At 43.4% G+C, this 26975-nt stretch overlaps 1 protein-coding gene across 2 annotated transcripts in view; it reads right to left on the bottom strand.

The window, feature by feature from the left end:
* Positions 1–251: 251 nt before the first annotated feature.
* The window catches only part of RMDN3 (regulator of microtubule dynamics 3), a 74008-nt gene continuing 47284 nt past the window's right edge, over positions 252–26975 (bottom strand). For both annotated transcript variants that reach the window (XM_050954841.1, XM_050954842.1), the window contains exons 8-13: positions 22881–22956; positions 22201–22278; positions 17865–17963; positions 16134–16187; positions 4684–4764; positions 252–1852 (exon numbers count right to left, since the gene is read on the bottom strand). In XM_050954841.1, the coding sequence (XP_050810798.1) occupies positions 1799–1852; positions 4684–4764; positions 16134–16187; positions 17865–17963; positions 22201–22278; positions 22881–22956 (442 nt within the window). In that variant the 3' untranslated portion in view covers positions 252–1798. The remainder of the gene's footprint in view (positions 1853–4683; positions 4765–16133; positions 16188–17864; positions 17964–22200; positions 22279–22880; positions 22957–26975) is intronic.

Genomic DNA, 26975 nt, shown 5'->3' with positions numbered 1-26975 from the left:
TAATTAGCTTAAATGTTTGGTTTTGTAATCCCACTCTACAGCAAATCAGACATGATATTATATAACACGTAATAAAGTGTTTAATGCCCACACACAGATAGCTGCCAGCTAAAATAGAAATTTTTTTAAAAGGTATGAGGAAGCCCAGTTAGATTCCTGGGAGAAATTGCTGTGCATAGAACAAGGTGAGTTGTGTTGTCTTCTGGAAAAAAAAAGTGTTAGAGGAGAAAAAAAAAAAACAAACAAAAAACTCCCAACTTTCTGCTATTTGGAACTGACTGGAACAAATATTAGTGGTTAGCTTGACACAGCCCCCCAGCCCAAAGTGTCATTTTGATTATACTTTGAATTTGTTATCTAGCAGAATGAGGTGGAAAGCATTTGTGCCAAACTGTCAATTTTGCCACGTGGTTCCTCTCTTTCTGCAGCAAGTGCTTCATAAAGATAATGAACAGCCTCTGCAACTCCTAAACTTTACATCAGGTAGGCAAGGTTTAGATGAGTGCAGAAAAAACATTGAACTTTCATAATTAAGGAATCTGAAAGCATCCATTTGGATTAGAAGATTAGCATTTTTGGTGAGTGAAGAAAATCCAGTTTGTGTTCCAAGTTTAAGATTTTACCACTTGGTCTCTTACGGCAGTGACACATTTCTTTAACATGAATTCTTATTTCTGAAGAACATCTCTGAAAGCAGATGCATTGGTCCCATGATGTTAATCTCCTACATGTATGCTGATGAGTATTAATGGCTTTAGTCATCAAGGTAAAACCAGCAACTAGCCAGATGAACTTGCAGAGACAACAGGAGTGGGCTCCGGGCATCGCTGATGTTTTCAGAGGCAGGTGAGGAGGGTCTGAGCAGAACTCTTGCCTTTGGTATTATGGTTTCTTTGTAACTGCCCTTCCTTATGATCTGATGTCACTCCCCACTTCAAGCCATAGGTTTAATGGAAAATAAGAATGCCTCACTGTCTTCAGTACAGCAGGCAACTAGAACCAATGGAAAATAAAACAAGCACAATGGCTTTACCCTGTACCTTGCTGAAGCCTCTGTGCAAATGTCAGGCCTGTATTTTATCAGCTATGCCAATGTCCAACGTGTGACCTCAGACTGTTAATATTGTTTAAGTAGTAAAAGTGAAAGTGGGTTGCCATGCCCACTCTGAATTCTCAACTAAAGAAACCTTTGCTGAAAAAGCCATGAGCAATCAAAGAGCTCAGCATAAGGAAAGACTGACACTCTCTGCTCTGCCTATTAGCAATGGTTGTCACTAACTATCAAGAAATATAGGCATAGCTAAGGGTGGCTGTTGATTCCCTGCCTTCGTGACACACTAGAACCATGCCTGTGACATTTTATTAAATAGAGCACAGGATCCCATCACATCTTGAACTTCACATGTTTATGTCCTTTCCCGGTAGAAGTTGAGCAATAAATACTTCTTGGGAAGTGTAGGTGGATGAATGAAAATCAAAGGCATAGAGGAAAACTAAAATCAAATCAAGTTGATGGCTGCTGCACTGAACAGGTCAAGTGCTTGATTCATTAGACTATATCTGGTGCAACAGGCAGGCAGATGAACAGAATTAGAGTTTAATCCTGTGAGTCTCTGCCAAGATTTAACTCCTCAGGGAAGTGCTGTTGAAACTGCAGTTTAGTTTGTTCTTTGTAAGATCTGTGGTTTGCTCAAGAAGCCCAATCCAAGGTTGTCCGGATTGTGAAATCCTTTAGACTGGAATTTGTCCTGTTCACACCACAGTTATCAGAGGACTGGGCTCTTAAAAAAAAAAATACTTATTCTTCTGAGATTCCTTGCATCTCCTCCATCTCCCTCTTGATTTTTTCATCCTGAGACAGCAAAGAAAGAAATGATAAACATCACAATGGCCAGTGGGTTTAATCCAGTCCCATTTACCAAATTAAAAGGTTACTCATTTGGTTTCATTTTCTTATTCAACTATTTTGTTTTTTTAAGAACAAACTTCTCATATCCCTCCTCCTACCTTATACGCGTCTTTATAGTTGTTTTTAAAAAATTCTATTCAGGTTTTCCAAGCAGTAAGAGGAAGTCTTCCTTCTTATTTCTTTTTCACTTCTGAAAGCACAGAATTGTGAACCAGGAACTCTGGGGTTCTAACCTTGGCTTTCATGCAGACCCCTTGTTGAACTGGGCAAGCCACTTCACCTCTTTGCCTCTGTTTTTTCCATCAGTATGATCAAGTTACCTATCTACTTTATGGGGCGACGAGGATGAATGTGTGCAATTACATTAAAAATGAAAGCCACTATATAAATATTATTTGGACCACCTTACTAGACCTTTGTTTTCCTGTTTATGGGATGCTGCTCTTTTCTTTATGCCATCTCAGAAAAGGGAAGTAAATGCTCACAAGTCCTTGATTTAGTCTCTTTCCTGAACCCCCCCTGCTTTTCTTAAGTTTTATTCCTCCAATATACTGCTTATTCTTTTGGAATATCTCCTGTTTCCAGTTAACTAATATTTCATCCTAGTTCTGTCAAAAGGAACTTGAGCAGAAGAAGCTACTCATTTGGCAGAATATGGCCATTTCCTGTTCACATTCTGGAATTCACCAGTTTGATACCCTGGTTTCCTTCAGTTTGGCAACATTTAGCAGCTAAGTACCTTCATGCAGTAATGGATAATGCTCTGGAGGTGGCAGCACTGTCAAATTAGCAAGTTGCAGATGGTTAGCTGAGACTCCCTGCCTACCTGCGGCCTGAACCCCAGCTGAATAATGTGGCTACAGCAACACAGTCTAATGACAGATTTTAAAATACTGTGTGTGTCATAACAAAAGTTACATATTTCTATAATGCTGCCTTACATGTCAGTGGTTATTCAGTAATACAGAGAATGAAGGAGTAAGATCTGGCTGACTTGTCTAGATTACTTTACTTGCATTTTTGATAATTATGATGTAAACAACATCTGATTACAAGTAATTTGGGGGGTTTCTGATCAGTCCTTGACTAACAGTCATAAATTGGCAATACCCTCCCATAACTGTATTTCACCACACAGTAGGCAAGGTGAACTTGCTGTCAAGCCAGTGTAAGGGAGGATATTAGCCTACCAGTTCAGTTTCATCTGTTGTCTCAAATGCATGGCAATCAAGTGATACTGGAATTATGGCTCTAATGAGAAAGCTATATAAAAAGGCACCATGTTATTCAGATCTGCTTTTTTGTTGTTGTTGTAGTATTCAGTCATATCTACTTTAATGACAAAAATACATTTTTACAGCTGCTAGCACCGCAAAGTCAACAGAGACAGCTATATTGTTTGTGTATCATCAAAACAATTATAGCAAGATCCTCCAAATGGAATGTATCATTTCCCAACATAAAGAGAAAAAAAATCTGTTTAATTTTTGAATTCCAAGTTGAATTAGCAGTAGTTCGACCAACAGGTTTTGGACCTTTTTTTTTTTTGCTTGTTTTTTAAACTTGTAACCTGGAAAGATTCATGTGGAAAATGGAGCCCCACCATGCCATTCTCACATAGTCCTTTTTTCAGAGACTAGCCACATTTGACAGAGAAGGTTGAGACACAATCAAAGTTATAAAGACCTGAAATTTTTTTACATATATATATTTATATTATATAAGTAAATACAGTGTGATATATTTCTCCTACTATGCCATATGCTAAAATTTAAAAAGATACAGATGTCTTCCCATGTCTGAGGTATTTAACATGTTCCATATGTCAGACAATATTAATAGTCATGGAAGCTTATCTAAAGTTACTAAGTTGTATTTCCACCTTTTTTTGCCAACTGCTCTTTCTGGTAGTTTTTAGTTTGCTAAAGCTACTAGGACAGCCATACATGGATACAGTATCAACCACTCAGTGGCTTTCATTATGTTACTTGATCACTTGGGGAATTCTGAAACTATGTGCAATGAAAAGGCAAGTGTCTGTGCTAAGGAACAGACAACTATAAAGTGATAAGATAGAACATCTTTGAAGGTGAAGACAAAATGAGCGAGCTCAGAGACCTCTCTCCCAACTCTCCAAATCAGCGTTGAGGTATACACACGCACAAGGAACTTTTGCTGTATCTTTCTGTGAACTTCAGTCTCCAGGGCTCTCAACCCATCAACTCTTACCAGCAGTAAATTCACAAAAGCATACAATCTAAAGAGAAAGTTCACTAGTGGACTACAGTGTGTGAAGTTTTAGCATAGATTAAAGTTTGCCATACACTTAAATAAGAAGTGCTCAAAGATAGGGTTTGAGGAAGTTTATGTCTAAGCCTGCTTAAACATAATTCTTATTTTATAGTATTACAAACCACCTACAAATTTTTAATAAGTACTACCACCCAAATTGTTAGTTTAAATGCTGATTTTAATGGGGGTCCATCATAACATTTTGAAGGGCTTATGCAATAAATATTCAAAACAATATTTCCATATAAACACTTGGCCATCACATTACCTGATTTGGGTGTCTCATAAAATTGCCCAGTGACTAATTTTACCAAATTACCAATTTCACAGATGGATAGAACATTTATTCAATATCACTCATCTGATCCCAGAGGTCAAATGCATATAAAAGTCTATAGATGTATCTAAAATTAAGTTTTAAAGGGTTTTTTGTTACATAATCATATTGGAGTGTCAGCGACATAAAGAGCAGAAATTGCTACCTCATTTGTGATAACTGGCAGCTCGGAAGCCAGATGCATCCAGTGAACAGCTGCAGAGCTATTCCCCAGGTCTCTGTAGCACTGTAAAGAAAAATGGCAATAGCAAGAAGTGTCAAGAAACAGGAAAACAGATGTCACTCAGCAACTCGGAGGGACTGGAGAAGCCAGCTTGTAATTGATGAAAAGGGCTCTTCACATCTCCTAAACACCTACATTCAGCAATTCAGCTCTGCCGTCTTTCCTGTAGACCTCTTTGTACAAAGCACTATAAACGATACCATGTCACAAAATAATTAATTTATTTTTGATAGGTGGTTTTACAGTCCCTTATTCCTCCCCCAATAGGGGCACCATTTCCCTAACCTTGTTCTTATCTAGAAATATACCATCTATTTTTCTCACTGTTCTCACTATTCCTTGAGTCACCTAGATAGCTAGTGTGCAGTATGGACTCCCATACCTACAGAGTAAGTGTGTCATTTTATCACATGCCTTCGTCTTCAACAGCCTGGAAACAAGAGTAAAGCTCTGACACCTACTGTCAAACCTGACAGACTTCAAATTAGACAGACTTTCTAAATCTCCTTCCCCCACCTTCAACAGCACCAAAAACAGTTACCCCATTGTCATAAGCAGGCCCACGTTATTCTTAATATGAACTCTACCCCATCTGAGCAAGTGGGACAACTCTTTCCAATGCTGACTGCAAGAGAAGCCATATTCTAGACCCTCTGTATTATGTAGCAAGCTGGAATTAAATTCTGTAGCAGAGCCCTCGAGGTTCTGTAGTGCTCTAGATTAGTTTACAACATATACTGGAGAAGCTTCAGGTAATTTTAATAAAAATTTCAAATTTTTAATAGGTGACTAATGCACTTAGTATACAATTCCTTCTGATTTTAGTTCTCAATTAAATTCAGTTATTTTTACACTGCTCCATAATTTTCATTTTTCTCGTGCTACATATTTATGCCCATAACTCTTAACTGCCTTGTAGAAATTGTCATGGAGGAAAGCTGGAGGCTTTGGCAGCTGAATAGCGACATTTGAACTTCTAGTTCCCAGAGAGTAATGGGAGGCAGTTTGAGATTGTGGGAGATGCATGTTATCTAAAGAGATTGTTGCTACAAGGGATCAGCAGTGAAAGGTAGCAATGCTGATGTTTGTTATTAGTTTCAAGAGCTGATGCTCCATTGGGATTGATGGGTCTGTCATAAACAGATAGCTAAGGGTTAATGTCTCTTTCACCTGAAGCACCTGACCAGAGGACCAATCAGGAAACCGGATTTTTTCAACTTTGGGTGGAGGGAATTGAGTGTCTTTGTCTTTGTTTTTCTGGCTGCCTGCTTTTCTCTGAGCTTTGGAGAAGTAGTTCTACTTTCTAGTCTTCTGTTTCTAAGTGTAAGGACTAAGAGATCAGATAGTAAGTTCTATGGTTTCTTTTCTTTGGTATTTGCATGAATATAAGTGCTGGAGTGCTTTGATTTGTATTCTTTTGGAATAAGGCTGTTTATTCAATATTCTTTTAAGAAATTGCCCTGTATTGTGTCATCTTAATACAGAGAGACTATTTGTATTTTTTCTTTCTTTTTTATATAAAGCTTTCTTTTAAGACCTGTTGGAGTTTTTCTTTACTGCAGGGAAATTGAGTCTGTACTCACCAGGGAATTGGTGGGAGGAAGAAATCAGGGGAGATCTGTGTGTGTTGAAGTGGCTAGCCTGATTTTGCATTCCCTCTGGGTGAAGAGGAAAGTACTTTTTGTTTCCAGGATTGGGAACAGAGAGGGAGATTCACTCTGTTTGGATTCACAGAGCTTGTGTCTGTGTATCTCTCCAGGAGCACCTGGAGGGGGGAAGGGAAAAAGGATTATTTCCCTTTGTTGTGAGACTCAAGGGATTTGGGTCTTGGGGTCCCCAGGGAAGGTTTTTCAGGGGGACCAGAGTGCCCCAAAACACTCTAATTTTTTGGGTGGTGGCAGCAGGTACCAGGTCCAAGCAGGTAACTAAGCTTGGAGGTTTTCATGCTAACCCCCATATTTTGGACGCTAAGGTCCAAATCTGGGACTAAGGTTATTACATGGTGTGCAGCTGGTGGGAGATAGACAGAATCCAGAAGCCAGTAGGAATATTATATTTTTCTTTTCTCTGCTAAGGGCTTTTTAGCAGAGAGAAGCAGTTGGTTTTAAAAGGGAACCAGAGAGAATTTTTTTTTCTGCTCTCTCTCGCAGTTTGTGGCTTGCATGTTAAGGGTCTTTTGTCATGCAATAGCCCTCCCATTAGGAGGCAAGTAGCAGCACTTATAGGCATGCAAATAAAGTGGTTTTTCTGGTTTCCCTTCATTGAACATTAGCTAGAGAGAGAAAAGGACAAAAAACACTGTTGCTAGGCAGACTTCAGGAGGCAACAGAGAACCTGCAGTTCAGAAGATAAACACCGGAGGGCACCCCAACACAAGAAAACAGGAATCATGACTTCTAAGGCAAAAATTGAGGCCCAAGAGCAAGTCAGAGAAGCTGAACACAGGCGACAACTGGAAATAAAACAAACAGAGATGGAAATAAGAGAAAGAGAAAGAGAGGCGGCCCACCGCCGAGAAATGGAAAAGCACCAAAAAGAAATGGAAAAACAACAAAAAGAGAATGAAGAGAAGGAAAAACAGAGAAAACATGAACTGGAGTTGGCAAAAGCTGGGCTGCATGTGCCAGCCAACCCTAACAACCCGGCGCCAAATATTGCTCCACAGCACAGGAAATTTCCCACCTACAAGGCAGGTGATGACACCGAGGCCTTCTTGGAAAATTTTGAAAGAGCCTGTCTTGGGTACAGCATTCCCGAAGACCAGTACATGGTAGAATTGAGGTCACAGCTCAGTGGACCTTTAGCAGAGGTGGCAGCTGAAATGCCTAAGCACCAAATGAATGACTATAAACTTTTTCTAACCAAGGCCAGATACAGGATGGGGATAACCCCAGATCATGCCCGTCGGCGTTTCAGAAACCAAAAGTGGAAACCAGAGGAGTCATTTCCCAAACACGCCTACTACATTGCAAAAAACTATGAGGCCTGGCTAACAGGAAACAACATTCAAACCTTGGAAGAACTGAACCTCCTCATACAAATGGAGCAGTTCTTGGATGGTGTTCCTGAAGACATCACACGGTACATACAAGATGGACACCCCAAGAATATCGCTGAGGCGGGGGAGATTGGAGCCAAATGGATGGAACTGGCAGAAAGCAAAAAAGCTACTGTCAAGGGGAACGATTACCCCAGGGGGCACACAGACCATAAACCCTACCACCGAGGACAGCCAAAGACCCCACATACCACCCAAGTAAAGCCACAGATACCCTACCCTTCAACCTCACCAGTCTCCAGTAACTCACCTCGGCCCAGTGACCCATCAGATGGAAGATGCTTTAAGTGTAATGAACTGGGACATATCAAGGCCAAGTGTCCCAAGAACACCATGCGAGTGCAATTCATTACACCACCATCACACCAAAGATCCCCAGGCCCGGATGCCTCTCAAATACCCTTGGAGCGAAGGGAAAATTTGAGAGTGGGCGGAAAGAAGGTTACTGCGTGGAGAGACACGGGGGGCACAAGTGTCAGCTATCCACCAATCCTTCGTTGACCCCAAATTCATCAACCCAAAGGCCAAAGTGACAATTTACCCCTTCATGTCACAAGCTGTAGACTTGCCTACAGCTCAACTGCCTGTCCAGTACAAAGGCTGGTCAGGAATGTGGACTTTTGCAGTCTATGACAATTATCCTATCCCCATGCTACTGGGGGAAGACTTGGCCAACCAGGTGAGGCGGGCCAAGAGAGTGGGAATGGTTACACGTAGCCAAACCAGGCAAGCTTCCAGACCCATTCCTGTTCCTGAGCCGTCCACAGAGGCCCCGTCTGTGTTACCAGAGACCCAGACAGAGGTAGTGGACCCGGATTCCATGCCTACCACTGAAACAGCCACAGCATCTCCAGTCCCAGGCCCGGAACTGGAACAACAACCAGCACCAGCAAGTGCAACTACATCTTCAAACTCAACGCCAGAGGGCGCCAGCGAGCCAAAACTGGCAGAAGCACAAGACAGCCATACCCAAAAGGCTCAGCCAGAGCCTGAAATACCCTCAGGTGCACCAGCGGAGAGCGGTACACCAGCAACGGAAACAACCCCATCACCTACATCGCTTCCAGAGGGACCAAGCCCAAGTCCACAGTCTGAGGAAGAACTGGTGACCCCAGCCTCAAGGGAACAGTTCCAGGCTGAGCAGGAAGCGGATGACAGCCTTCAGAAAGCTTGGGCAGCGGCACGGAGCACCCCACCGCCTCTCACCTCTTCTAATCGATCCCGGTTTGTTATAGACCAAGGACTTCTATACAAGGAAATTCTTTCTGGTGGACACCGGGAAGAATGGCAGCCGCAAAAACAGTTGGTGGTTCCAACTAAGTACCGGGGGAAGCTCTTAAGCTTAGCCCATGATCATCCCAGTGGGCATGCTGGGGTGAACAGAACCAAAGACCGGTTGGGGAAGTCCTTCCACTGGGAGGGGATGGGCAAGGACGTTGCCAAGTATGTCCGGTCTTGTGAGGTATGCCAAAGAGTGGGAAAGCCTCAAGACCAGGTCAAGGCCCCTCTCCAGCCACTCCCCATAATTGAGGTCCCATTTCAGCGAGTAGCTGTGGATATTCTGGGCCCTTTCCCAAAAAAGACGCCCAGAGGAAAGCAGTACGTACTGACTTTAGTGGACTTTGCTACCCGATGGCCAGAAGCAGTCGCTCTAGGCAACACCAGGGCTAACACTGTGTGCCTGGCCCTAACAGACATCTTTGCCAGGGTAGGTTGGCCCTCCGACATCCTTACAGATTCAGGGTCTAATTTCCTGGCAGGGACCATGGAAAAACTGTGGGAAACTCATGGGGTGAATCACTTGGTTGCCACCCCGTACCACCATCAAACCAATGGCCTGGTTGAAAGGTTCAATGGAACTTTGGGGGCCATGATACGAAAATTCATCAACGAATTCTCCAATAATTGGGACCTAGTGTTGCAGCAGTTGCTGTTTGCCTACAGGGCTGTACCACATCCCAGTTTAGGGTTTTCACCATTTGAACTTGTGTATGGTCACGAGGTTAAGGGGCCATTACAGTTGGTAAAGCAGCAATGGGAGGGGTTTACGCCTTCTCCAGGAACTAACATTCTGGACTTTGTAAGCAACCTACAAAGCACCCTCCGACACTCTTTAGCCCTTGCTAGAGAGAATCTAAAGGATGCTCAGGAAGAGCAAAAGGCCTGGTATGACAGACATGCCAGAGATCGGTCCTTCAAGGTAGGAGACCAGGTTATGGTCTTGAAGGCGCAACAGGCCCATAAGATGGAAGCATCATGGGAAGGGCCATTCACGGTCCAAGAGCGCCTGGGAGCTGTAAACTACCTCATAGCATTTCCCAATTCCTCACTAAAGCCTAAAGTGTACCATGTTAATTCTCTCAAGCCTTTCTATTCCAGAGATTTACAGGTTTGTCAGTTTACAGTCCAGGGAGATGATGCTGAGTGGCCTGACGGTGTCTACTACGACGGGAAAAAAGACGGTGGCGTGGAAGAGGTGAACCTCTCAACCACCCTGGAACGTCTGCAGCGGCAACAAATCAAGGAGCTGTGCACTAGCTTCGCCCCATTGTTCTCAGCCACCCCAGGACGGACTGAACGGGCATACCACTCCATTGATACAGGTAATGCTCACCCAATCAGAACCCCACCCTACCGAGTGTCTCCTCATGCCCAAGCTGCTATAGAACGGGAGATCCAGAACATGCTACAGATGGGTATAATCCGCTCATCTACCAGTGCATGGGCATCTCCAGTGGTTCTGGTACCCAAACCAGATGGGGAAATACGCTTTTGCGTGGACTACCGTAAGCTCAATGCTGTAACTCGTCCGGACAACTATCCAATGCCACGTACCGATGAGCTATTGGAAAAGTTGGGACGTGCCCAGTTCATCTCTACAATAGACTTAACCAAGGGGTACTGGCAAGTACCGCTAGATGAACCTGCCAAGGAGAGGTCAGCATTCGTCACCCATGCGGGGGTGTATGAACTCAATGTCCTTCCTTTCGGCCTTCGAAATGCACCCGCCACCTTCCAGAGGCTGGTAGATGGTCTACTAGCTGGACTGGGAGAATTTGCAGTTGCCTACCTCGATGATGTGGCCATTTTTTCAGACTCCTGGCCCGAACACCTACTACACCTGGAAAAGGTCTTTGAGCGCATCAGGCAGGCAGGACTAACTGTTAAGGCCAAAAAGTGTCAAATAGGCCAAAACAGAGTGACTTACCTGGGGCACCAGGTGGGTCGAGGAACCATAAACCCCCTACAGGCCAAGGTAGATGCTATCCAAAGTGGCCTGTCCCACGGTCCAAGAAGCAGGTCCAATCCTTCTTAGGCTTGGCCGGATACTACAGGCGATTTGTACCCCACTACAGCCAAATCGCTGCCCCACTGACCGACCTGACCAAAAAGACCCAGCCAAATGCAGTTAAGTGGACTGATGAGTGTCAAAAGGCCTTTACCCAACTTAAGGCAACGCTCATGTCTGACCCTGTGCTCAGGGCCCCGGACTTTGACAAGCCATTCCTAGTAACCACAGATGCATCTGAGCGTGGTATAGGAGCAGTGCTCATGCAGGAAGCAACAGATCACAACTTCCATCCTGTCGTGTTTCTCAGTAAGAAACTGTCTGAGAGGGAAAGTCACTGGTCAGTCAGTGAAAAGGAATGCTATGACATTGTGTACGCCCTGGAAAAGCTACGCCCATATGTTTGGGGACGGCGGTTCCAACTACAAACTGACCATGCTGCACTAAAGTGGCTTCATACTGCCAAGGGGAACAACAAGAAACTTCTTCGTTGGAGTTTAGCTCTCCAAGATTTTGATTTTGAAATTCAACACATCACAGGAGCTTCTAATAAAGTTGCTGATGCACTCTCCCGTGAGAGTTTCCTATAATTCAGTAGTTAAAAAGTGTTCTTAAAATGTAGAAGTCTGTTAGTTATATACTTAGTAGTATATGTAAAGGTGTATGTGTTGTATTAATCTGTTTATTTTCAAGTTCTAGAAGGAAATCGCCGCCAGTGAGCTTCCCCACTGTCTGCAATTTGGGGGGCGTGTCATAAACAGATAGCTAAGGGTTAATGTCTCTTTCACCTGAAGCACCTGACCAGAGGACCAATCAGGAAACCGGATTTTTTCAACTTTGGGTGGAGGGAATTGAGTGTCTTTGTCTTTGTTTTTCTGGCTGCCTGCTTTTCTCTGAGCTTTGGAGAAGTAGTTCTACTTTCTAGTCTTCTGTTTCTAAGTGTAAGGACTAAGAGATCAGATAGTAAGTTCTATGGTTTCTTTTCTTTGGTATTTGCATGAATATAAGTGCTGGAGTGCTTTGATTTGTATTCTTTTGGAATAAGGCTGTTTATTCAATATTCTTTTAAGAAATTGCCCTGTATTGTGTCATCTTAATACAGAGAGACTATTTGTATTTTTTCTTTCTTTTTTATATAAAGCTTTCTTTTAAGACCTGTTGGAGTTTTTCTTTACTGCAGGGAAATTGAGTCTGTACTCACCAGGGAATTGGTGGGAGGAAGAAATCAGGGGAGATCTGTGTGTGTTGAAGTGGCTAGCCTGATTTTGCATTCCCTCTGGGTGAAGAGGAAAGTACTTTTTGTTTCCAGGATTGGGAACAGAGAGGGAGATTCACTCTGTTTGGATTCACAGAGCTTGTGTCTGTGTATCTCTCCAGGAGCACCTGGAGGGGGGAAGGGAAAAAGGATTATTTCCCTTTGTTGTGAGACTCAAGGGATTTGGGTCTTGGGGTCCCCAGGGAAGGTTTTTCAGGGGGACCAGAGTGCCCCAAAACACTCTAATTTTTTGGGTGGTGGCAGCAGGTACCAGGTCCAAGCAGGTAACTAAGCTTGGAGGTTTTCATGCTAACCCCCATATTTTGGACGCTAAGGTCCAAATCTGGGACTAAGGTTATTACAGGGTCAGTTCACACCTCTCAGAGCTACTGTTTCAGGCTCTTAAACTTAATGGCATCTTTAAATATAGTTCACATTTTTAAATAGTTAAGTTAAATTTTTTTTTTTTAAGCTTGGATTCAGGAACATAAACTGTCAATGAATAGATTCTAGGGTGACCAGACAGCAAACATGAAAAATTGGGACGGGGGTCGGGGGTAATAGGAGCCTATATAAGAAAAAGACCCAAAAATCGGGACTGTCCCTATAAAAATCAGGACATTTGGTCACCCTAATAGATTCTGCTACATAGTTATGAATTCAGGAAGTATTATGTTTGATACTTGTCCAAAATGCTCCAGTTCTCAGCATTAGGTTCAGAGTCTCAGAAAGCAACTGCACAGCAGGTTTCTTTTCCTCTTCTGCATTTTGATCCCTCAGTTAAATTCTACTTCATTCAAAGTAATTAAATATCAAGTGAATTTAGAAATACCATGATCAGACATTCAACTCAAGAAGACATTGTGGGATTTGGGGAAAGAGACAAAGCACATTGGGACCCCTACCAAATTATCTGGCAGGTTGTGTCTTCAGAATATTCCATCTTCTAAAACTCAAGTACTTCTGTCAGAAACATCATGTGTGTTTTATTAGGATAACAGTTAATCTAGTCATTATGGGGAGGTGTGACAAAGTGGGAATTTTCTGTAATATTTTTATGAATCCTATGTGTGCCACAATTTCCTCCTATACTTTGCACGGCTACTCAGTGGTGGTGGGGGAAAAGGATTAAATTTGTTCTCAGGGCAGATTACGAGACATGGGGGAGGGGGGGAATGTCTGTGTGTGGTTTGAGCAGACTGCATGGGTCATTAAAAGGACTGGCCCAGGACTACCCATATCAGTAGACAATCCAACAGAACAATGGAAAACTCCAATCACCATAACACTGGCACCTAACCACCAACAACCTAGAGGGAGGAGGATTTCCCTGCCCCTCAGCAGGGAAGCTGAGCAGAGACCCCAGCTTGGGAACAAAGGACAGATGTGTCAGGTGAGAGAAGAGAGAGCTGGTTTCTGGGAGAGGTTGGGACTGACTAAGGAAGTCCAAGGAGACAGAACCTGAAAATGAAGTTCAATGCAACTTGGCTGGTGAATTGCTCCAGCTTGACTAGAATGAACTATGTTTTAATCTTTCTCTGTGCTACCTTAAGGACATCCAATGCTGAGTTCCAGTTCACCGCTTGGGTGTCACTGTAAAAACCTGCTGAGGTGCATTCATCCCTGAAGATTGTACAAGTCTCTACCAGGTGTTTATCTTGGGCCTGGTCTACACTACAGAGTTAGGTTGAGGTAAGCCAGTTTACGTCGACCTATGTCAGCATCTACACTACAGCCTTGCTCCACCAATATAAGTGCCCCACTACATCAACATAACTCCACCTCCACAAAAGGCATCTGGCTTATGCCGGTGTAGTTAGGGTCATACAGTGTCTGTGTAGGCACTCCATTACTTACATCAGCTGTTGGCTGTTATTCTTGTCAATTTCATGGCTTCATGGCCGTGAAATTGACAAGGAACGCTGGTAGGTTCCCTTCTGTGTAACACCCATCCCCTCCCCCACCAGACTCACAGCTGTGCTGTCACCCTGGAGTCGGTGGGGGGCTCTCAACTCCCTGCAGAGCTAATTAGCTGGTGCCCAGGTTGGGCTCCCAGCGCTTTCCCTCCTCCACCTCCATGGGGAGCTGAGAAACTCAGCAGCAGCCAGGCTCCTGGCAGGGAGCTATAGGGGGAGCCAAGAGCCCAAGATATCAGCCCCCACATTTCCCCTCAAGTTGCTGGAAGTGCTCCTGGTGAGGACGTGCACCACCGACAGAAGAGGGGTGGTGTCGACACTAAAAGTGAAGTAATTACTGTGGTGGCTGTAAGTCGACCTATTTTGTAGTGTAGACATGCCCTCGCAGTTGGATTCACTGAACAGAGCTCACCGTGTGAAGCAGAAGTTCTGGAAGCCAGAGGCTCAATCTAGGAAGCAGTGAGGTTGCAGAGCCTATCCTGAAGGAAAAGTGGGACTCCTTGAGATCTGGCACACTGGAGGGTTTCCTCCAAGAGACTATTTAAAAGCTGGGGCATACTACAGATCCTGTGGATCTGCGACGGGAGGTTACAATTTAACCACATTAAAGCCCTAAATGAGAAATTTTCCTGTAACTCTTAAAATGTTAGCTGAATAATTAAGGTAAAAGCATAAGATTTTCCAATTATGGGACTGTGCAAAAGTTGCTGCCCCCTTCTATTAAGCATGGAAGTAGTAGTGTGGTGGTGGTTATTATTCTTAAAAGGGGCATGCAGAAAAGATGAGGATTTTGAATATGTACAGATACAGGCTTGGTGTGGCAGCAAATGGGAAAAAATACCTACAAGGATTTTCACTTTAGTAAATATTAAAAGGATTTGGAAACTGAAGGTGATGCTCATTTGCGGGTAGAAAATTTAATCTAATGGGATACATAATAATTTCCATTCCTACACAGGCACATATAGCCAGACATGGTATGTCAAAGGCAGAACTGTTTAACACCTATTAGCTCCCTTCCTGGTTTGAGATCACTTTCTATGTTTCATAAAATAGACTTTTCTTGTCAAATAAACTCTTCACCTAATTTCAAATGCTAATAAATTCCAGTCTGGGAAACGAATCTTAAACTTGCATGCTACCCAGATAAAATTTACATTCTTTGGGAACTGGGAATACAGTGATTTCACAGAAAATGACTACAGCTACACTTTGCTACGCCCACTCTGGCTGCTGTTACTAAAGCTGTTTGGGCTTTAAATATTTCCTAGACTCCAACAGGAGGCCAAAGGAACTAAGCATCAGTTTTAGCATTTAAGAGTCAAAAACAGTTATTTCCCTCAACACAAACAACAACAACAAAATCAGCAGATCCTCTGCTTCAGGCCAGCACATTTATGGTCTGTTTAATCACTACCATCCGTGCTGGCAAAAGGAGGGTCAAACTGGGTATTTCACTCTTTCCCTGACACTCTCCATGCACATAGCTTAAATGTGAGGATCAGTAAACAGATGCAGCTCAGAAGTTAACAGCATTAATTTTTAACAGAAAAAATTCTGAGTAAAGTATCCTGGGTGCCCCTTGGAAGATCTATAAAGGCAAAATAACCAAAGAGGAGCTTAGAGTTCCATAGCAATTCATGTGGGGTAGGAGACTATCTCCTTGCCCATTTGTAAAAAAAACCCCACACAATATTAACTTATAAGTGACTATATTTATATACAACACTTTGCATTTCTACAGCATCTATCATCCATGGACCTCCAAATGCTTTACATAACCGCCTTGCCATACAATCATATAGACTGAAGAGAACAAAATTAACTGCTCTAGTGTAATAAATGACTGGTTACCTTAGAAATGTAAACCCTTCCTGCTTTGGAAAATCCTGGGCTCAGCTCTTCAGCCTACAAAGGAAGTGGGGGGAAGAGGAGGGGAAGAGAGAGAAGGATTCAAATAGGATATCAGAAAGACCCAATTTGAACAGTTTTTTATTACAACTCAAACAGAAATGTTGCCTTTACGACATGGGGCTGACTTATACACAGTTTGTGCATCAATTTAGCTTATCTGTTTAGAAACAGATGGAGTTAAATTGGTGCAATCCCCCCAAGAGTACTTTATATCAATTTAGCTTAATTAGGAACAGATCACCCCTCAGAATTCTACAAAGTGTCTGAGAGTTAATGAGCAACATTTATGTCCTACTCTAATATTACACACTAAAAAACTACATTAAAAAGAACAATAAGGTTGCAAAGTCATATGCTCAAAAGTTAGGAAATGCCAAAATTAAGATTGCCTGTGGAGGCCTATTTCATACCCCTTGCGCTTAAGCATTACAAGATAAAAATTCAGTTTTTTGACTCCTCATCAGATCTGTCTCCTCCTCCCTCATGGGTCCCAATCTCCCACTCCCGGGTCCCAATCTCTCTCTCACTTTTTCCCTCTATCCTGCCAGCTTCCAGTTCCAGTCTCCATCCCCCAGGCTCGTGGTTCCAAACTATTTATCACTCAGCCCACCAGTTCAAGCCCCTGTCCCTTCTTCATTCAAATGAAGCAGCTTCCTCTTCCATGCCACTTAAGCTGGGGAGTGAGGGGGACAATGGATGATAATGAAAGCACAAAAGAGGCAGTCTGCCTTGCTCAGTTCTGGTAGCTGGACCCGGAACTGACCCAGCCTGCAGCAGCCCAGATCTGCAACTGCAGGAAGTCCTGCTCAGCCCCAAACTGGAACAACCTCAGGGTAGTGGATGGAGTCTTAAGTTTTTAGCTATGAAGCTTCAGTAAGTCTGAGCCTGTGCAAAATTGTGATTTTTTAAAAGGCTTAGAACATAAATTTGGACAGATTTTTAAAGGGATGGCAAAAGGCCACCCCTTGCCGAATTGCAATTACCTGTTCCAAAACATGGCGGTGTGATGGCTTGTCAAACACAAATCATCAGATTTTTTTTTAAATGGGCAAATACATTTTCCCCTAGCCTTGTTCTCAGAAATTAGTGGACCATATTTGGATGACTTTTTTTTTTTTTAAATTCATCCTGAGGCAGACACCCAGCATGAAAAATTTCAGCCTGAAAAGATACAGTCCAGCAGAGTTATAAACAACTGAAAAACAGGATCTTATACACCTCTAGCCCGATATAACATGACCCAATATAACATGAATTCAGATATAACACAGTAAAGCAGGGCTCCGGGGGGGGGGGGGGGGGCGGGCTGCATGCTCCAGCAGATCAAAGCAAGTTCGATATAACGCGGTTTCACCTATAACACGGTAAGATTTTTTGGCTCCCAAGAACAGCGTTATTAGGGTAGAGGTGTAATAGGAAGTAGGGTAGAGATGTAATAGGAAGTGTTGGGCAACCTTAATAGGCAGTGCTGCCAGCCCCACCTATAAACTGTAGAGTAACAGGTGCATGCATTTCTGTAACATACTTCTTTAGCGTATTCAAAAGCACTCTATACCAGCAGAGTCCAAATTAGGATAGTATGTTTAACTGATTCATATCAACAGTCTCCAGCAACAGTTAAGTATTAGAGCTATAAATTTAAGAGTTTCCTTGCCCCCCAGATTTCAGTACCTTTAAAAGGTTCTGCAGTGCATCATGGACAGTGGCTGTAGGGGGTGCCTCATACAAGGCAGAAGCAGTCTTTCTTTCAAGCCATCCCAGATGAGCGATCTGCACAGAAATAGTAACATGAAACTATCAGCAAGGAAGTCAATACCCAGTATGCATCCCTAGGAATTCACATAGCATATGCAAAGCATACAGGGACACTTTCATATCCACAGTATCTGCTGCAACATCACAGTCACATCAAAACCTTTTTGCTAACATCAGCTGACTCTGCCCAGGTACATAAATCAATCCATCTGCAGAACTTGCATTTCTTCCCCCCGCTCCCTCCCACCCCAGCCTCTACCACCATTTTACAGTTTTGGCCGATTAACAGTGATACAAATATGGCTCAGAATAAAAGTTGTCCCCATAACTGGATTTCTATGGCTAAGAAGCTCTCTGGACTGTTTAAAATCTGATCATCACCTTATTATAACCACATTTGTTTCTGGTGGACTCACCTGCACACCAGAGCAGACCCATGTACTCCCCCTCCAAAAAGAAAAAAATGGGGGGATTAAGTCTTGTACCTGAGTATGCCTTTACCATACACACAGACCTCGAGAGGCAAGCTCAAGTCTTTCCACCACCAAACGCTCTCTGAAAAGCAGGCAGCAGTACCGTTACAGTACTTACTCCCTGAAATCTCATTGTCCTGCTCCCAACTCTCTTATCCACCTGAAATAAGCCTACAATAGCCATACAACTCTTTACTATAATTCCAAGGAACAAGGAACTGCTATTTCAGAAAACATCTCAGAACATCTTCCCCACTATAAGACACTCACAATATGCAGAGATCAAGACTATTAAGGGAATGTTGTGGAGGGGGAAAAATGTTTTTGCAACTCCAGCAGAAGAGGTAATTAACTTGGTGCCAAAGGATCAAAATCTTTGTAACCAAAGCTTCTGTCCTAAATGCACAGGCAGCGAGACAGACTAGAGCTAAATGACACAGGACCTGGGTTAGACAACAAGAAGGACAATGAGACAGGATGCTCAGATAAATAGACAGAAAGGGGCCTCGTTTGAAATACTGACAGTACAGACAGCGGGTAGTGGGATCAAGCCTTCAGATGGGGACAGAACAAGGAGTAGTAATATGGCTGAGTGTGAATGTCAGTATAGGCAGAGTAAGGGACTTAGAGCAGAGTGTCCTTCTGGATATCAAAAATCAAACTAGGTTAGCCACACTTCAGCAGCTCATTTGCAGTAAGTACGCCAATTATCTCAGCTAGAATTGCCAATGTGATTTCACTTTTAATAGCAAAGTATTTCCAACTCATAAAATGAAGGATTGGATGGTCACAACAAACTCTTATTTCTTTTTATAGATACTAAAACTGAATGATAGTATCTGACTCCAAGCTTTGCCTTCTTGAGAATTATAAAGCAACCAATATGCATCTAATACTTGCAACACTTTCTAGCAGAGGTAGAGGAAACACATGCACAGATGTACTGTATGCAGGAGCCTTGGCCAGCCCCAGAATATCCTTGCTCACATCTATGTGTGCTTAAGAGATCGGAGGTGGTTTGTTTTTACTGGAGTAAAGCATGGGAAAAAGGAAGAACATGAGCTAGTCTGCAACCAGTGCTTTACTTGGACTATTTTCTCTTCCACTTCCCAGGGCCCCTGCAATGATTAAAGAGCTGATTCAGGGGCAGGAAACTCTCCAAAATTCTGATTTTTTTCAGTGTGAAAGCACTATTTTTAGCAAAGTGATTGTGTTTATCTGCCAACTGGCAAAGATAGAGAGGAAAAAGAGGGGAGCAGAATTATGTAATCATTACCACCAAAGCTTAGAGGCAAGAAAGTCAGTAGCTTTCACTCAACATTAATGGTAAGAAAGAAGAGGTACAGAAAATACTTTAAAAGCTCTTTACTGATGCAAAGGACAAGTATTCTAACAGCAGGAACAACTGGCCTTGCCAAAGTGAGCCAGCCACCATTCCCCAAGCTCTATTTTAAAAAGTAATCTAGCCAATTGCATTCTAATATCATGGATCCTACTCCCCACTTTTGATCACTAGTCCTGGACCAGTACATGGAAAAGGTCTACTTACTCCTGGAGGAATTCTGCACCACTGCGTGTGTGCAGAATTTATATTCATGCAGATTTCTTTGCTTTCCATCAGAAAAATGACTTTGATGGGGAAGCAAAGGGAAGCCCTGAAAGCGGTCACACACTCCGCCCCCCCGGTCCCCCCTGGCAGCACAGGCGTGTCATTTTGGGAGCCTGGAGCAGCTGGCAGAGGTGTAAATCACTGCAGCAGTAGCAGCTGGGGGGAGGCGGGGGGGGAAGAGAAGGGGAAGTAAAGTACACCCTGATACCCAGACCCCCACGTTGAGCCTCAGCAAGCCTCACCCTTGCATCTGGAGTCCCCATGCACCCAAACCCCCACCTCAGCAAGCCTCACTCTTGCATCTGGAGCCCCCATGCACCCAGAGACCCCACTGAGCTGCAGCCCCCAAACCCAGACCTTTCCAGCCTCACTCCAGCCGGTGGCTCCTATCCTGCGCCTCCTATCCTGCGCCAGGCTCAGTTGCTAGTCCTGACTGGGCTGGGAGAGGATGAGGAGCGTACTTTCTCTGCATGGGAGCGGCCAGGGCTGGGTCAGGCCCACTTCCAGAACCCTCCATGAATCTGCACCCCTCAGACCCTGCTTCCTGCCCCCATTGCTCCTCAGCAGCAGGAGGAGGGGTCAGTATGCAGGGAGCTGCTCTCCCATCTCCCAACATGCAGATCCACACCCCTTGCAGACTACCCCCTGCATCCGGACCCACCCCCGCCCCGACAAGCCCCAACCCCCTGCACCCAGACCACCCCCCACTGAGCCCCTCTGTACTCAAACCCCAACAATCCCAACCTCCATGCTCCTGGACTATCCCACAGCCCCCCACACCTGGATTCCACCCCACCCCCTGCTGAACCCCAACCAGCTGCACATGGACCCCCACCCCACCAAACTCCCTTCTCCTAGCTCCCCCCTCCACTGAGCCCCAACCACATTTGCCTGGACCCCCCTGCAGAGTCTCATTGCCACTGCACCTAGAACCCCCCCGACCAGCCCGTGTGTGTCCAGATTCCCCCCCCAGTACTCTCTCGCTGAGCTGCCTGCACCCAGGTTACCCCACACAGAACCCTCTCACCACAATAAGCCCCTCCACACCTGGTGCGCCCAGCACAGGGTTGCTAATCCTGGTGAATTGCTTCACTTGCTACTCCTGAGGGGAATTCTGCACCAAAAAAATAAAAATTCTGTGCACATTTTAAAATCTTGCAAATTTTGTCAATAAACAAATGTTGAGGCTCTAGCATGGCAGTGAGGAACACAGGAGGTTGGAGATCATCCTGCAGCCCTCCTCCCCCATTCTGGGACATAGACCTTTGGGGCAGGGACGCAGGGTCAGGCACAGCCCCACTGCACAGTCTGTGTCTGGGGAGGTTGCAAGGGGATCTCCCACCTCCGTGCAGCCAGTGGCCTGTGTTCCCCACTGCCATGCTGGAGCATCCACATTTATTTATTGACAAATAAAATTTGCAAAATTTTAAATTATTGTGCACAGAATTTTTTGGAGGGGCACAGAATTCTCTCAGGTATATCTACTGGTCTTGAAAGCATTTGCACTCAACATTCCCTCCCACGATTGTGGTAACTGAGCTCTCATGCACTCCTTGAAACTACTTTGATTTAGCAATTAAAAGCTTGGATTCCAAGTGGTAAGATAGTAGAAGGCATTGATTTATAGCGCTAGCAGTTGAGAGAAAGATTGCTTAAGTCACAGGTATTCAAGTGGAAGAATAACTCAGATGGGAATCTGCATGACAAATTCTATGGTTAAGTACATTGTGCCCTGGCAGGCCTTAAACATTAATGCATTATCTCATTTGCAAGCTGGGTTGCCAATCATATGAGAACATTCATTTATAGTCCTTGCAGTATGAAAGATTTCTGAACTTCAAGTATTTCACACTTGAGTTACAGTGTTTTTTAAGCACTGTTCCAGGACTGAATATAGGAAGCCCTGGACCTCTTATAAGGATAATTTTCAATCTATATGTATAAACAGAGAGCTTAGGAAACTAGTCCATTTCTATGAGGGTGTATTAGGGTTTTCTAATGCAGTGTGCAAATTCAACAGCTGAATAGAATTCCCCTAAGACTTATGGCTGTTGGATTGAATTCCCCATCATTTTCATGCAAATGGAAGATCATCTTCCAGAGAAGAAAAAGGTAATACGATTTAGAACATCCAGGAAATCAGGAGTACAGACTGAAGAAAGCTATTTACCTGGTAACACCACCTGCCCAGAAGATAGTAAGACTTGGGGTCATCTGGTTTCAGGGCAATTGCTTTATCAACATGTTCCTAAAGAAAACCAGAGCCAAGATACAGAATTAACTTATGATAAAATCATTGTAGTCCATAAACAGATGAGGGGTGTGTGTGGGGGGGGGAGAATCAGTGATGTAAGTGCCACTGCTCAATAAAAATCATGGTTGGAAAAGTTCTATTTTAAGCAAATATAGTAAACTCAAAAAATGCTGTTTTCACAGCCTTCAAAAACTGAAGTTATGTATTTGTCTATCAGCATGGGCATCAACAGTGCAGGCCTCCTGTTCATTATTCTGTCAACATCTCCTAGCCTGAAAGCAGAGGAGCTGCTACCAAGGGTGAAAGGATATTTCTTTTTCCGTGCCCATTCAATCCTTAACTTCTTCGCAAAGTGGTGGTGGTGTTGAGATTCTGCAGAGTAAAAACTGGACTGAAACAACTCACTCATTTCACACAGGCTAACTCTAAGACTGGACTGTTGTTTTCTTCCACAATTCAGGCCACCTACCTTTTGAATCCCTCCATTGGATTCTTATAATTTAGCACATAAAATTCTAAACCAATCTTCCTTGCTTCCCACGCTAGAAGCAAGTTCTGAATAACTTTCATATATGAAGCAGCTGCTCTTTACTCACCTTAAAAACATACCCAGCTTGAATACGCTTCTGAATACTTTCATGTTCCGAGAACTGGCCACAAAGAATAGCATACCTACATAGAAACAAGCCCACAACAAAAAAGTCACATACTGTCACAATTCCCAATAATGGTTTACACTTCCTTCCAAAGATCTTAAAGGGCTTTACAAACATCAGTTAAGCCTCATAACTTTTCTTTAAAAAAGGGAAGTATGACACGTTTTCCAGATTGAGAATAAAAGCATGAGAGAATCAGTGACTTGTCCAAGGTGTGCAAACAACTCAATAGCAGAACAGTGACTAGATCTCAGGAGTCCTGACTTGAGTCCTCTTCTCAATCACCAGACAACATTTCCTCTATGTAAGAAAGAATAGCATACTTATTTTACAACATGCTCCCTCTTCCCTTGTCAACTAAATGGTGTCAAAATACTGGCACTAGGGTAACTGAAGAGTGAATAGCAACATTAACAGGTTATTAGGTGGATGACTATCCATGCACAAGCGAAGACATGGAGCTTGCTGGAGGAGGTATGGAATCCTACTTTGAGTAAAAAGATATTCTTAAAGTATGCCCACCTCCCTTAGTCCAAGAGCACCTCCACCCCTGGAAAACAAAGATAACAAGCATTTTCAATGATCCAAGCTCAGGCTAGTGTAGTTAACAGCTAACATGAAGGCATTTAGTTTATGCCCCAAAACTGTCCAGTATAGAAGCTAGTAATTTTAGACTCCTCTTAGAAACAAAGTAACAAAAAAGATGGAAACAAGATTACAATGTCATTGGCAGCCATTTTTCAATAGCTAAAGTTCTATCCGCTCAACTATGCTGATAGATACTCTGCCCTCTCACCTTACTGTCCGAGTTCCTTGAACTAGCCTTGGTGCTGTTGACCCTGGCAGTTGTTCATAATGCTGCGTCATAAAAATCTTTTGAATCTCTGTTTAAAGTCATGACGAATTTAGGTCACAAAGCTTTGCTTCCCCTATTGCACCTGCCACTTCCAAATGCTTGAACTAACTTTTCAAGGTGCCAACTATGATGCAAAGTAAGTTCTGTCTTCTCTTCTGCTTCTTCCTTTTTCAAATTCCTTTCAGCCACTCCCAGCAACACACATCTGACTGATAGCACTTGTACATCTACTGCTAGTAACATCAATTCCCAACTAGGAGAGCATGCCAGGCTCCTTCAGTGTTAGTATAGGGATTAGTCAAGAGAAGGACTGCATATTCAGAATACAGGATTGTTCCCAATATGATACAATATCTGTTTTACAGAACCTGAGTGTAAGGCATGACCCAATTTTGTACTTTGAACATCATAATGATAAATGTATAAATTAGAATGAAGATGTTTCCATACTCTGGTCCAATACTGAAGTTCTGATTTCCATTGCTAATTCCAGACATCAGTAGAGTAATGCCTTATTGGATGGATTCCCGGTCCAAACTAGAAGTAGTAGCACTCTGACACACTCCACCCAATGGAGATGCCACTTGCAGATGTTTGAAATATGATTGCGCATAATCTGCTGGGCTCCTTGGGTTTGGCTCCTACTCAGCGGCATATGGATACACCCATGAACAGGGCTGGATTATAATTTAGGAACAAGAGGCACATGCCTAGGGCATCAGAATCAGAGCCCCCCCCCCCTTAAAAAAATAAACAAAATAAAAATTCTAGCTCTAGCGGTTGTGAAGAAAAGCTCTGAAATGTGACCGCAAAGTGTAACTATGCAGGCATGTCTGCCTGAGCTTGCAGATAGCTTCCAGCAAAGGGAGGAGCAAGAGCTACTAGAGCCAGTGGAAGCCATTTGGCCCTACAACCACCACCAGAACAGACCATACTCCACAAAGGTTTTGGAGGTGAGGGAATTGGATACTTCTAGAGCCCAGGCCTAGGCCTGTAGAGCTACCACGCAGCTGATATCTCCAGGCTGCTACTCAGTGGCAGCTGTAATCAACTTGCACTCCACTCCCCATGACCTGCTGTGAACACACATCATGTAAAACTCCACGTCAAGGGTTTGACATACAGCAGGCCCATAGCGCCTGATTCGCACTCTGCCCTATATAAACCCACAAGCATTCCAGAAACTGTGCAGTCAACAGTGTGAATCTTCTGTAGCTATCATGACTGTTCCTGCTCCTTGCTCTTGAACTTCTGGCTTGATCTCAGCTTGATTTGGACTTTGCCTCCTGACTCTGACTCTTGGTATTGACCCTGGCCTGGACCAGACTACAAACTCCACTGCTGCTCCCAGCCTCTGTTTTTCCCCTGCACTGACCCTTGGCCTGACTGCCCTTCTTCGGATCTTGACACACTGAGATCCATTGATCCCCTCTGGTCTTTCGACTTCATGGATCATAATGAGGAAGAAAAGAAAAAATTGTGGTACTCCCCCCAGTGCCACCCACTCATGGCACCAAAACAGACTGTGCAGAACTTCATAGTATGGCTGTCCCTCTCCTTCTCACATGTTTTGATGAACATAGTGAAATAGTTAATGTTTGACATTTAAATCACCATTGGACAACTGAGTGATCATTCTGCTGAGATGAGTGGGGGAAACTCATCCTTCTTAGAGATTTTGCAGAGAACCTGAAACACTTGGGTAGACATTGCTGCACTGACTACACCCAGGTCAGATTTTAAAGGTTTTATTAGCAACCATAGAAGCTAAGAATTACTTCATTTTTTTAAAAATGAAGTACGACATGTTGAACAAGATGACAACCTGAAAACACCCACCTACCCCACCCCGGTCACTAATCCAGTCCAATTAGAGCCCTAGGTGAACTCTGTTAGACAGCTACACAGATTTCAACTTGTGCTGTATTCAGCTGCTAGTATTACCACCTATACCATGTGTTGTCAATACATGTCAGGGGACTGGACTAGATGACCTCTCAAGGCCCCTTCCAGTCCTACAATTCTATGATTCACCTGATCTAAGAAATCTGTAAACTGTGTTGCTATAATATTGCTTATGTCAATAAAATTAACAGAGAATAGAGAATTAAAAACTATGTATTAAGAGATCGTTAAACTAGCTCTTGATTATGATCCCAGTATTAAAGACAATAGGCCAAACCTTGCTTTATACTGGAACCTACTGTTCCAAGTTGTGCCTTGAGTTCCAGGGGTGTCAGCCTGTTGGTGATTCTTAATGATCTGTAAGGCTATTTCAGAGTCTTCTCATTGTGCCTTTTAAATCTGGAATTCCCCTCCTCAGTCAGTTTGCAATGCCAATATGGTTTCTACTTCATCTCTTTCATTTGTTTAATTTGGCTTGTTCTTCAATAGATGAGCTATTCATTTTAATTCATTTTGCAAAGTGCCTTGGGATGCACTTTGACAGGCCCTACAGAATAATAAGAGGATTGACTAAGTGTGATAAGAGACCAAAAAAAAATAAAGAGTTAAAAGAGGGGATTTTCATCTCCTGTAGATATTAGGTAATATCTGAAATACAGCATGAATGAGAAAGTCCCATTTCAGACAGCCGTCAAAGCAATTCCTGAAATTTTGCAGTATGTCACTTGCAGCACTAATTATTAACCAGAACTGTTCATTAAGCTATTGACCTAGGTCAAGCCACAAGTTTCCACAGGGGTCTCAGCACAATAATGGGTTCTCCATTTGCCGGGAAATGAACTCCGGGAATCAGGAGTGACTGATACCATAGGCAGGAGACACACACACACACACACATATACAGCTGCCCTTTCTACTCAAGTTCCAGAGTTCAGGTCACATGGCTGCCTTAAGACCTCACTTCCAACACTGCCCTTTGGCAGACTCTAGTTTAAGCAGGACTTTTGCCCTTGTAGGCTGACAAAATGTAAAATATACAGTTCTTCACAGCCCAGCACCTCCAAAGTAGCATTTAGTGGGTCATGCCAACCAAACAACCCCCTTATCTTCCTCAACTGATAGGTCTTTGAAATGCCTACACTGTGTTGGCAGTTCCTTTCAACACAGTGCAGACAGTAAATGTAAAAAACTAAATGGGGGAGGGGAAATGTGAAGTGGGAAAACTGTTTCTAATCAAAATGATAATAAAGTGGAACAGAGTAGGTCATTTTATT

This window comes from Gopherus flavomarginatus, chromosome 5 (assembly GCF_025201925.1).
Source record: "Gopherus flavomarginatus isolate rGopFla2 chromosome 5, rGopFla2.mat.asm, whole genome shotgun sequence".
Lineage (NCBI taxonomy): Eukaryota > Metazoa > Chordata > Testudines > Testudinidae > Gopherus > Gopherus flavomarginatus.
The sequence above is the reverse complement of the archived record's forward strand: the minus strand, read 5'-3'. Positions and strand labels throughout refer to the sequence as shown.